The 12,406-nt window shown below is 49.3% G+C and overlaps 1 protein-coding gene across 1 annotated transcript; it reads right to left on the bottom strand.

Annotated features, from left to right (window-relative positions):
- Positions 1–120: 120 nt before the first annotated feature.
- LOC119376024 (tigger transposable element-derived protein 4-like) lies at positions 121–2,059 on the bottom strand. Its single transcript, XM_037646018.1, has 2 exons — positions 842–2,059; positions 121–186 (listed from the first exon to the last, which is right to left on the bottom strand). Exons 1-2 carry the CDS (start codon positions 2,057–2,059, stop codon positions 121–123), a joined length of 1,284 nt encoding a protein of 427 aa, XP_037501946.1.
- Positions 2,060–12,406: the final 10,347 nt, after the last annotated feature.

Below are 12,406 nucleotides of genomic sequence, written 5' to 3'. Positions count from 1 at the left end.
AACGAAGGCTCCCTGGGTGCGGCCACAATCCCCTTTGTGGCTGTTGTAAATATGCATGTTTCCCCCCAGAATGCACTGTGGAGGCAACGATGTCGCCCTTTGTACACCGACGTCACCTCGCTAGTGCTGCCATTCCAGCAGTGTCATTTCCTTTGTCGATGGTGTCACTGTGTGGTGCACTGCAATCTGCACAGTGGGTGTCATCAGTGAAAGCCCCAACAAACAGCATGGTGTTTTTAGATGATTTCTCTTAACAAACAGCGCCTTTTTTGCGACGTTAATCTGCGGAACTATTCGTCATGAACCACCTAAAGAACTTCTTTCCCCAAAGGGTCCTTCCGAGCAACACAAGGGGATTCCAGTGAAGTGTGTCAGAGGTTCTCTACATGTTCCAGAGAGCAGTCGAATTCCTCGAAATGCAGTATTGGCCTCCGTGGCAGTACCTTGTTGGTGGCATCAGACCAGACCCCAAAGTCCCCATACTACAGTTCATCCACAATGTGCACAATTCTGTTGGCATCTGCTCGTACCTTCGTTGCTTTGTTAAGGGACGTCGTTCTTGAAGCAGTCCTTGTCTCTCTTCGAGCCAGTTCAATAGAAGTTGGCATGCTTGTTTAGTTCCTTCTGCCATTTCTAAAAATACAGTAATCCCTCGTTAACTCGAAGCCGTCAAATCCGGGGCAAATTTCGAGATAAGCGGTATTTCGAGTTAAGCAAAACGCCGAAAATGTTTGCCCAGGTCACTGTAAAAGAAAAGCCAGTGCTGCCAGGAAAAGCTCCACTGCATGAGACAGCTACCGTAATAAATGTACAAGAATTCGGAGGGGAAAAAATTTATTACCGAGGACCAAAAAACTTCGTGCTGTTTCCCGTTCGATCCGAGAAAGGCGTTCTCCAGTTGCTCAACACATCGCATGAGCCGTTGGTCGCCACCGCTGCATTCGACCTTGTTGCGGAGCAAGCGCAGCACGTTACGTGTTTCTGTCGTCGTAGGCACTTCTCGAGGCTCTTCCTCGCCTGCATGGTCATCTGCGTCGTTCACGGCCATCTCAACGATATCGGTGTCCAACAGCATTCCGGTAACGGGGACGTCCGCCTCGTAGAGCGCATACTCCTCAAAGGCAATCTCGCCGTCTTCAGTATCGCTCACGCAGCCAGTTGCCTTGTGCACTTTATTGCACAGCTGATCACAGCCGCTGAAATCTGCGCCAATGTCTTCAATCAATTCCGGGACGCGAGAAAACCCTGCATGTGCGAAGCAGTTAGCAATCTCCAGCGGGCGTAGTTGGCGCCAGGCTTCGGCCATCAGATTGACTGCACCCAGCAGATCGATTTCATACTTTTTCGCATTGTCGTGTGACAGCAGAATTCGGTGCAGCAGGCTTTTCCTATAATACTTGCGGGCCATCTCAATAACTCCCTGATCCATTGGCTGGAGAACGGACGTCACGTTCGCCGGCAGGAACTCTAGCGTAACAGCCGCCAAGTTGTCGATTTTTCCGTGACCGGGGCAGTTATCCACAACAAACAACACTTTCCAACCGTCCTTTGCCATCTTCCGGTCAAGCGCACGGACATGCTCTTCGAAAAGCGCCGCCGTCATCCAGGCCGTTTTATTTGCGCGGTAGGTCACATCCCTCGGGAGCCGTGCATTTCGGAAACACCCGGGATTCAGCGACTTGCCAATGATGAGGAGGGGCAGCTTTTCATCGCCGGTAGCGTTGGCACCAAAAAGAATGGTTATCCCGTCTTTTCGTTGCTTAGCGCCTGAGCACGCTTCACCTTTTGGTGTGTATGTGCGGTTAGGCAGCATCTTGTAAAAGAGAGTGGCTTCGTCGAGGTTAAAAATGTCCTTGTCCGCGTACTCCTTTTGAAGCTCGGCGAGGCGTAGGTTGCGCCACGCGTCTGCAGTCTGTTCGTCGACAATGCCGCTTTCGCCGTGGATAGGCTTCGATGACACGTTATTTCGCTTCTTAAACCGCTCGAACCAGCCATTGCTGCAGCTGAAGTCCGCGTGACCCATCTGCAGTGCCAAAGCGTCTGCTTTTTCCATCATCATTTGGGTTGTCACGGGAAGATTGGCTGCTCGAACGTTTTGGAGCCACAACAGAAGTGCTGCTTCGACGTCCGGGAATTTGGACGCTCGAATGCGCTTCCGCTTGCTCAAGAAGCTTTGCTCGAAGCCTTCCAACACCTGTTGTTTGTACTTAACACTTTCGTGACCGCACCTATTCCCATCGATAGTATGTTATCGATGACTTCAAGATCAAGTTTTGGCACTCTCTGAGCGGTTCTGAGCAGCTAACGCAGTACAAAGCATAAAATAACATGTTTTTAATCAGTTTTGTTTGCGAGTTTGTTTTTCCACCGCGGGGAGATTTTTAAAGCTCGTTTGCAGTCTGGTAGGTGAGCGCTCGTTGTTTCAGACTTCGCATCGACGCCGCTCGCGGGTGCTCCACAGAAACGGCAAATTTCGACGGATTCCGATTAATATGAGCGGGAATCTCTGGGTGATGGTAGCACCACAGACATGGAAGACGACTTCGATTCGCCAGGCTTCAGTACGGACGGCGAAAGTGCATCAAACCTCCCCGGAACATCAGCAGCTATCCGCCGGCAAGTTTCGTCTTCTCCTCGGGTCGTTTTATCGTCGATGTAAATGTATCCGGTGCGTTCTAAAAATAACAGCTCTTATCTGCAAGGTGTTAACTTCACTCGGGCGGGAGCATTTGGCCTCGGCTGCAGAAAGAGCGCAGTTCTCTTCTCGAAGACGGCGTGGAGTGGACTTTGACCCAACGCTCCGGTGTGCTGCGCGTCGTCGTCTTCGTATTGTTTTTTTACCGCAGAAGTCGTCAGAGAGATATGCAACCACACAGATAAGTATGCATGGATGCATACTTTCGAAAAGCCAACATACAGTGAGAGGGACGGATCCATGAAGGGAGGTTACTGAAGAGAAGATGAGCAAGTTCGTCTCACTCCATGTGTACATGGTAATCGTTGAAGTCCTGCACTTACATTGGTGTTGGTGTCGATGACACATATTTCCAGGCCTTCGTCCACCGTCAGTGATGCCATGGAAAAGGTTCAAGGCTTCTTGAGTGTCTCTGTTCTGAAGAAGACGACCGTCGCATCCCACGAGAAGCTTCACCACGTGTCTTCTCTATTGCAACACATGAACGATTTTTCTGCGCTATCTTTTAACCCCGTCGGAACCTTTCAGTGGATGAGAAAATGGTGAAATGTGAAGGTCGGTATGGTATTCGGCAGTATATGAGCGAGGAAGAGGTCAAATGAGGGTACAATTATGGATTTTTGCAGATTTGGAACAGGCTACACTGTTGAATATACGAACAGCGCAACTGACAAGGACAAAGGAAGGTAACAACACACAGCGCATGACCTCTTAGGAGGTCATGCCCGCACTCGATGCAACGAAGTTTCAAAGCACAGGTCGAGCGCCTCTTAAGCGCTGGTTACCCGATTGCCCTGATTTCTGCTGTTGCGGAAAAGCTTTTGAAGCAATTCAAATATCAAGGAGGGCAATCTCAGCCTCAAAATGCGTCAGTTCCTAAGAACTGTGTTGCAGTCCCTTATCTGCATAACGTTTCGCATAGGCTGAAAAAAATTGGGAAACGCTCTGGCATCACTGTTGTCTTTTCCGCCCCGGAAAAGCTATCGAAGCTTTGTAAGTTGGTGAATCAACCAGCTGCAAATAGAGTAAGATGCTCTGTGAACCACAGAACGCGCTTTGTTCCTTGTGCTACTGGTGTCGTGTATCTTTTTCCGCTTTCCTGCGGTAAGAAATACATAGGGCAAACTGGTAGGTGCTTGAATGACCGCTTAAGAGAGCATAATAACAATGTGCACAATGCGGTTCAAGGACACCTCGGAATTCACTGCCGCGACTGCGGCTGTGTGCCCCTCTTTGAGCGTTGCGAGGTAATAGGCAAGCATCACTCGCAGGCCACGCGTGAGATAATTGAGGCCTATCACATAAGTAAATTTCACGTTACATGTGTAAGTTCCCCATCAGTTGCGCTATTGCAAAAAGAGATAGCGTATCTCGATCATTTTTAAGATGTGTGCTAGTTTTCAGCTCAATCAGTAAAGTGACAAGAGTTTCGCTTGCATTGTATCGCAGTGGCTGTCAACTGCATCCTTCTACGCATGCCCATTTTTTCACTAACAGCGCTGTGTGTTGTTACCTTCCTTTGGCCTTGTCAGTTGCGCTGTTCATATATTTAATTATGACCTACCAACTTGCCCAAGTTTCCACGCTACACTGTTCATTTCAACAAATACAAAGGAAAATTGAAAAATACCAGAACTGCAAACTATGCTAGGAAAGTTGAACAGAAAAAAATATTTTTTTTTCTCGAAACATGCGTAGCCAGCCTTTGTTTCACCGCATCGGGAACCTGCATCGCGCGGTGGCATGATAGGCACTAGTGCCTATATTCTTGTATTTATGTAAATAATCTTTGTACTTAGAGAGCTTATATTTCCAGTATTATTCTACGAGGGCCTTGCGTTCAAAACGTATATTTCGATTTTTTTTAATGTTTAACCTTTGCAGGAGTAGCATTGATGTTTTTATGAATCTTTCTTTCTTTTTTGATGCATTTTTCTTTGTGTGATAATTTTTTTATTATATTTGAAAGAAATTCGGTGTTTGGAATTAACACTTTTGGAAAGACCAATTCTTCCTCTGTCCTTTGATACCCTACATTTTAGCATCAGTTATATTCTGTGGCAGGAAAAAAATATTTCCTGGAGTAGCCAAAAACAACCGATTTTTCCGCGGTCACGAAAACGTTAAGCACTGTTGAGAGGGTTGACAAAGGGATGCCGAATTCTTTGGCGATGCACGACTTGCTTCGACCTGCTTTTTTGACTTCTTTGATTAGCGCGACTTTTCTCTGCAACGTCAGAGATTTGCACTGCTTTGGGCGGGACATCTTGATCGATATTCGGAAGCGTCCGTTGCACAGACCACTCACTACTCGGCAAAACTGAACTCAAGATGCATCGTGCGCAGATTGCGAGGAAAACGAAGAATACCAGCTCGCACATGCAAGGGCTAGGTTGCGTACTGACAGGCGCACGCTGCACACGCCGCCCACCGCGCATAAGTCGCACACAGGTGCGCACGCGTGATCACCCCCACAGTTGCTTGACAAGGCTGATAGGAAATGGCTGCGTCCGCGGGAATTTCAAATTCGCCCTTCACAACCGCGTTCGGCACGTATAAGTAAGAGCTAAGCGTTCGCACTGAGCCCTCGTTTCCTGTTGGGAGTAGACTTTGCCTTCTGCCGTCCCGGTCAAGGTTTCGAGACATCCGCTGTTCCCTCCGGAAAACGTTTCGAGATAAGAGGAGCAAATACATGGCACCTATGGGAGGTTAATGCACGGCGAAAAAAAGTTTCGACTTAACCGAGATTTCAAGATATGCGAGTTCGAGTTAACGAGGGTTTACTGTAATTTTTTTCAGTAGGTTCACTAATTCATTATATAATTAATAAAATAATCGCCTTTGTTCTTGCTACAATCGACAAATAACCGCATCACAAAAATATACAGATATGACTCACAACAATGCAAGCAATCTTATGATTGGGTCATTATTTCTTGCTTTATAGCGCACTAAACTCCATTGTTTTGAACACGGCAATGTAGCGGTCACACAAAAAGCATATTTTAAACACCAACCAAAAAGTTTTATATCTGCTTGCCATGTTTAGTGTTCCAAACATTTAGCTTCATACTGCAAAAAGAATTATTCTTTTATCCATGCACATCACAGTAACTGTCTAGATGTGCGTGCCAAATTAGCATATTGAGAAAATCAAGCAAACAAAAAATGCTACATTTCAGTGTGAAGAGTCACGAATGTGTATAAACATGCATACTCGCAAAATATTGCTAGGCTACCATGAGTAGTCCTTCAAGGTAGTGGAATGCAACTGTCGAGTCTTTTTAGTGTTGACGCAGGCAAAAAATCAAGTGCCCTATGTGTTGTTAAATTGATGCAATATCTGCACGAATTTGGTACAATTCCTTATTTTTGTGCCAAGCTGAGCCAGAACTGTGAAATTTGTTGAAATTGTGCCAAAATGCCCAACCAGCCTCAAAAGTTTCTCAGGTGCGCTAATTCTAGCAAGAAATTGAGGCCGCATTGGCCACCTGCAGTTTTGCCATCGTCATCATCCAATCCAATCTAGATATACACACCTAACCCTAATCCCACTGCAAAAGAAGAAAAAAAAAAGAACAGCGGTTTTAAAACTTGCTGATGTTTATCGCATGCAGAACACTTTTAAAGCCACTTTGACTGCGTTACACCAGTGCCGTGCACAAAAGCATACTTGGATTGGGAAGGGGCTACTATATTAGCATTAATGGGATGCAGCACATTTTGTTCCTTAATTACACACTTGTGCAAGTGCCATATAATTACCCTAGGCGGAGAGTTTTCATTTTACCGGAGGGGGCAGGCGCCCGACTTGCTCTTCCACATTTCTCCCTCACTCTCTCCATGTATATATATACATACACACAGTCAACTGCCGATTTTTCGGACGCCCGATTTTCCGGACATGCTCGAAAAATTCGGACGCTTTCGCGGCACCGTCACCAGCCCCTTAGACGTCAATGTATTAGAACGTCCGAAATTTTGGATGCTGAAACTCTTCCGCATCCGATTTTTCGGACTTTCTGCCCAAATTGCAGGTCCGAAAGGCATTATTTGAAGCCCCCACCTCTGCCGCGTCTATTGCAAACAGACTGTTTGCGACAGTAGCAGAGTCCGAAAGTCAGCTTTGCCGCAATGCCGAAGCGTTATGGGGTGAAGCAGACCAGAAATTCAAAGGGGCCGCTGTCACGGTGCCGTGCGGCGAGATCTTTACGGGTAAGCAGCGGAAATGCACGGAGGCGTGATGGCGGCAGGTGGCAAACGCGCCAGTATGGCTTAATCGCCGACAATCCTTACGATAAGCATCTTCAGTTAACTGCTCGGTAGTGCATGTGGCTTAGCGCAGTTGAATGCGTGCTGCGCGAATTTAATAGGCGTGAATCCAAACGCGCTACGCCACCATTCCTACGGCCTCTTTGTGTGAGACCACCAAGTGCGCCGCACAGACGCGTTGCCTTCACGAACGATACCAGCTCGCCATTGCTGTGCCCGTGTGCGGTCAGGAACAAAGTGCGAATCACGAACCCTTTCATGATAAATGCGTGCGTACGATACAGCAACAGTACAGTGACGGCGTCAGCTTAGTCGGCGATGTGCTGCACACAACTAGAAACGATCGGCTTGACATGGCAGCAAATGCTGCGTGCTGGTATCGGCGGGAATTTGGCGATGTGTGTGCGCATCGTTTATATGCACACACGCGTCGGGGGAAAGCTGGACGAGTCGTCCGCTCTTCTGCCACAGTCTTTGTGTTCCGCGTCATCGTTTCCAAACGCTCCATTCGAGAGAGCCGTAATCTATTCCGCACTTTGCTGATATCAGCGGCGCTCATCACGAGATGCAAAAGTGGCTGTTGGCACGTACGTAGTTAAGCGAGGTTTGCGGCAGGTACCGAATGTATTTGCGAGAGCCTGAGCGCGCACCAAAATACCTGATAATTGTACTGGGAGGCATTAAAGCTATTTCGGACGTGGCTGTGGCAATCTGACCGCTTGAGTGGAATTTAAAAAAACATGAATTCGTTTTTTCGGACTGCCCAATTTTTCGGACGATTTCACGGTCCCTAGGGAGTCTGAAAAATCGGACGTTGACTGTACTTATATATATATATATATATATATATATATATATATATATATATATATATATATATATATATATATATATATATATATATATATATTGGGGCGAAGCCTTAGTATTGTTTAATGGGTTCCGCTCTCCAGCGGCTTCTAGCGGGTCATCCTCTTCTGAACGCCGCTCGCGCTCTGAGTCTGTGCTTTTGCCTTGACTATTGCCATTGCGCATCGTCGCTAAGTGATGTCCAATAAACACCTTAACAAGTTGGTGGAGAGTGCTGGGCTCCCATTCGATGCCCCTGGAGCTTCGTTCCCGTACCCTGCCATCTACTATGCCTCAAGATGCCGCCCAACAAACGTTTCCCCTTGTACTGACAGCATGCCCCGGTGTCCCCCGCATCCGCGACCCTCCTATCTTCACTGACGCGGATGGCACCGATGTCGCGGACTGGGGCTTGCGATGTACAAGCGTGTGAGCATACCCAATAAATGGGATGAGGCAGGCAAACTCAGCAACCTGGTTTTCTACTTCGCGGGTGTGGCGGGCCTATGGTACAACAACCATGCAACCGATTTACCTACATGGTCTGATTTCAAGACCGCCATCATCGACGTGTTTGGCCGCCCTGCCGTTCGTAAACTGCATGCCGAACAGCGTTTACGTGAACGAGCTCAGTAGACCGGTGAGTCTTTTGTGAGCTACATAGAAGACGTCCTGGACTTGTGCAACAAAGCCGATGCAGCCATGCCTGAGTCTGACAAGATCCGCAACATTATGAAAGGCATCGACGACGATGCCTTCACCATGCTGCTCGCCAAGAACCCTTGTACTGTGGCCGAGGTGATCACGCTCTGCCAAAGCTACGAGGAGCTGCGCCGGCAGCGGTTGCTGACCCGTCGACCTCCATCACGCGACACCGATCTCACTGGCTTGTCGGCCATTTCTGATCATTCCGCCTTGCACTCCGAGATCAAGTCATTCCTACACGAGGAAATTGCCTGCCAGTTCTCTCTGCTGGCCTTCCCTCACCCGCAGCATGTTGAACAGCCGTCGACCACACTGCTGCCTCCCTTACGCCGGGCTATTCAGCAGGAAATCGCGGAGGTCATGCCGGAATACCACCAGCCTCATCCAGCACCTGTGCCGCTGAGTTACGCGCAAGTTGTAGCCAGGCCACTCCCAGCGATCCCTGTGTCTGCCCCACATACTTACGCCGAAGTCGTCGCCAGACCACAGGCCTTCGAAGCGAGTGTTCCGGCTGCGTATGCCGACGTCATCCGTACGCCCCGACTGCAGCCCACCATGCAGTCATATCAGCAGCCTACTCGTCCCTCGCGTCCTGCGATATGGATGGGACCTACCCCGGCGAACCGATGGTGCACTTCCGAGAACCGCCCCATCTGCTTTGCGTGCGGTTGTGCCGGTCACGTCGCCCGCTATTGCAATCGTGTGCAGCCGCCTCGTGTCGCCTCAACCATCCCCAGCCAGTCAAGCCGCCCGTATTATGATTCACCGCTGCCTATGTCACCGTCGTCTCGCCCGGCCCCATCTACCCACCGTTCGCCGTCACCACAACGCCGCTCACTGTCACCGATGCGGCAAAACTAGCCATCACAGTCCATGAGGCAAGGGCTGCAATGCTATCAAACTGCAAAAGCCCTCAGCGAAGCCCATCGAACGTGATAGACGTGTTTCTGGACGGTGTTCGCGCATCTGCCCTTATCGACACTGGAGCCGCCATATCCATTATTGACGCCAAACTTAGCTGATTACTGCGAAAAGTGACGACGCCACTTTCTGGGCTCTCCCTCCGTACAGCCAGCGCCCAAAGTATTCACCCTACAGCGGTGTGTGTTACATAGTTCCCGACACACACAGGGCGTGTGTACGAAAGTACAACAGCACACAGTTGACCGGTGAAACGTAATCGTTTATTCCTCCCACTTTGAAGCGTATATAAAGCAACTGAAGGGGGAAGGGGGAAAGGGGGGAGAGAGAGCAAACGAAAGGCGCATGCGCCACCAGCACGTGCGGAGCAGTTTGATAGGGACTGACGTTACTCTACAACATCTCTCTTCCCTTAATACTGAAGTCGCTGCACTGGTTTTCGTTGACGATTAGAGCGCCGCAAAACTTGGGCTGGTTTGTCGGGCACGGCCATGGCAGCGTTACTAGCTGTGGCTTCCAGGTGAACTTCGGGATCAGCTGCTGCAGTGCCCCTCTGTTCAGTTGACGGCATCGGCAACTGTTCGTGGTTGCTAGTAGTGCCTGATTGTGGTGCTTGCCTCTCCGGTTCTTGATCCGAGTCGATCGTGGGTGTTGAACATTGCCACTTTCGCAACTGGTCAACATGTTGTCTTAAAACTCCGGCCGGCGTTCATACTCGAATCATCCGAGACCCTGCAGTAGGCTCAACAGTTCCTGGCGTCCATCTTTCACCCATTCTGAAGTTCCGAGCGTACACAGCTGCGCCTGGTGATGGCAGTGGCCACTCATCCGCGTCATCAGACGAACCTGCGCATGCAGGAGGAAAACATGCATCAAGGCGGGATCGTATTTGATATTCGAAGAGAAGTTCTGACGGCGATTTCCCAGAGCTGTTCGGCGTCCTCCTGTAATTGAAAAGCAGCTTTTTTAGGTTATCTTCCAACCGTCCCTCATTTAACTTCTTGAGGCCATCCTTAATGGTCCTGACTGCCCTTTCTTCCAGACCGTTTGATTGTGGGTGATAAACAGCTGTGCGCAGGTGCGTTATATTGTTTATCTTGACAAAAGCTAAGAACGTGTCACTGGTAAACTGCACTCCGTTATCAGAGATGATGGTTCGTGGCACGCCAAATCGGCAAAAGATAGCACGCAAGCAGCTGACTGTGCATGCAACGTTGGCTTGTCTCATGGGCACCGCTTCGATCCACTTACTGTGAGCGGCCACGACCACTAGAATCGTGCTCCCTGCAATAGGACCAGCAAAATCAATACGCACTCGTGACCACCTTTCTGTGGTAGGGGGCCACCTCATCGAAATAGCTGACGTTGGGATGGGCATGTTTTGAGCACAGGTGTGACATGATGCAGTAACCCGCTCTATGTCGCCATCTAAGCCTGGCCACCAAAATGACGATCTAGCGACCGCTTTCATGGCCGAAAATCCCTGGTGTGTCTCATGCAGAAGGTATAAGATGCGACGTCGCGCCTTCATCGGAACGACTACTCAACGGCCCCAGTACAACAACCCATGAGCCAAAGACAGCTCCAATTTCTTCTCGACGAAGGGTGTCATATTCGCGTCCAGGCCTTTTGCGATGGACGGCCAGCCGTCCTTCATGAAATTCATTACTTGACTTAAGAGGGGGTCATCTGCAGTCAACTGCTTTATTTCTTCGACTGACACAGTTGCCTCATTAAAACCAACCAAGGCTAGTACATAGTCTGGTGGATCTGCTTCGGGGGGTTCAGACTCTGCCATCCGCTGTGGCAATCTACTGAGCGCGTCAGCGTTCAGCAGCTGCTTACCGGGAGAATATTGAAGTTTGTAGCGGAATCCACCCAGGTACAGTGCCCAGCGCTGTATTCTGGCGGCTGCCAAGACTGGAGTTGGTCGGTCCGCCCTCAGCAGGCTCATGAGCGGCTGGTTGTCCGTGACGAAAACAAATTCTCGGCCTACGAAGTAATCTCAAAATTTACGCACTCCGAACACAAGAGCAAGCGCTTCCCGCTCCAGCTTCAGCTGAGAATAATTCTTCTCCGCCCTTGTCAATGTTCTAGATCGGAAGCCGATGGGTTTGTTGATCTTCCCGAAGGTATCGAAAAGCACGGCACCTATTCCATCTTGCGAGGTGGCACATTCTAGCTTGAGGGGTCTCTTGGGATCATAGTGGGCAAGAACAGCTGCTTCTCGGAGGCATTGTTTTGCCTTACGGAAAACTGCTTCTTGAGACTGTCCCCAGACCCAAGATGTGTTGCTCTCTAATAGCTTGTACAGCGGTGCAAGTAAGGAAGATATGTTCGGCACGAACTTTGAATAGAATGTGAGCATGCCCAGAAAAGACCGCAACTGCTGAATGTTCTGTCGGTTAGGGGCTTGCGCGATCGCCTCGACGTTCTTGATTGGATGCAGACCCTCACGGTCAATCCAATGACCGACATAAGTCACGGACTCTTGTCGAAAACGACACTTGTCAAGGCTGAGCCTTACTCCTTGCTCACGAAAGCGCTGCAGTACTTGTCTTCACCTGCCGAGGCTGCCGTGTTTTTCTGACACCAAGACATCATCGAGGTAAGCTTGGACACCCGTCAAGCCCTGCAGAACGGTTTCTATCTTTCGTTGGAAAATAGCAGGCGCAGAAGCTATGCCGAATGGCAGTTGGTTGAAACAAAACAACCCGTGGTGCGTGTTTATTACGCACAGCTTCCTTGACTCCTCATCCAGGGGAACTTGGTTATACGCGTCCCTTAAATCTAGCGTAATGAAGTAGTCGCCACCATTCAGGCATGCAAAAATATCATCTATGGCTGGTAACGGATACTGTTCCAGTTCACAGACAGGGTTTAACGTCACCTTGAAATCAACACAGATCCTGACGGTACCGTCCTTCTTTAGTACCGGCACAATAAGGGTAGCCCACTCGGCGT

This window comes from Rhipicephalus sanguineus, unplaced genomic scaffold (assembly GCF_013339695.2).
Source record: "Rhipicephalus sanguineus isolate Rsan-2018 unplaced genomic scaffold, BIME_Rsan_1.4 Seq107, whole genome shotgun sequence".
In the NCBI taxonomy this organism is placed as follows: domain Eukaryota; kingdom Metazoa; phylum Arthropoda; class Arachnida; order Ixodida; family Ixodidae; genus Rhipicephalus; species Rhipicephalus sanguineus.
Note: the sequence above shows the minus strand (reverse complement) of the source record. Positions and strands in the feature narration are given on the sequence as shown.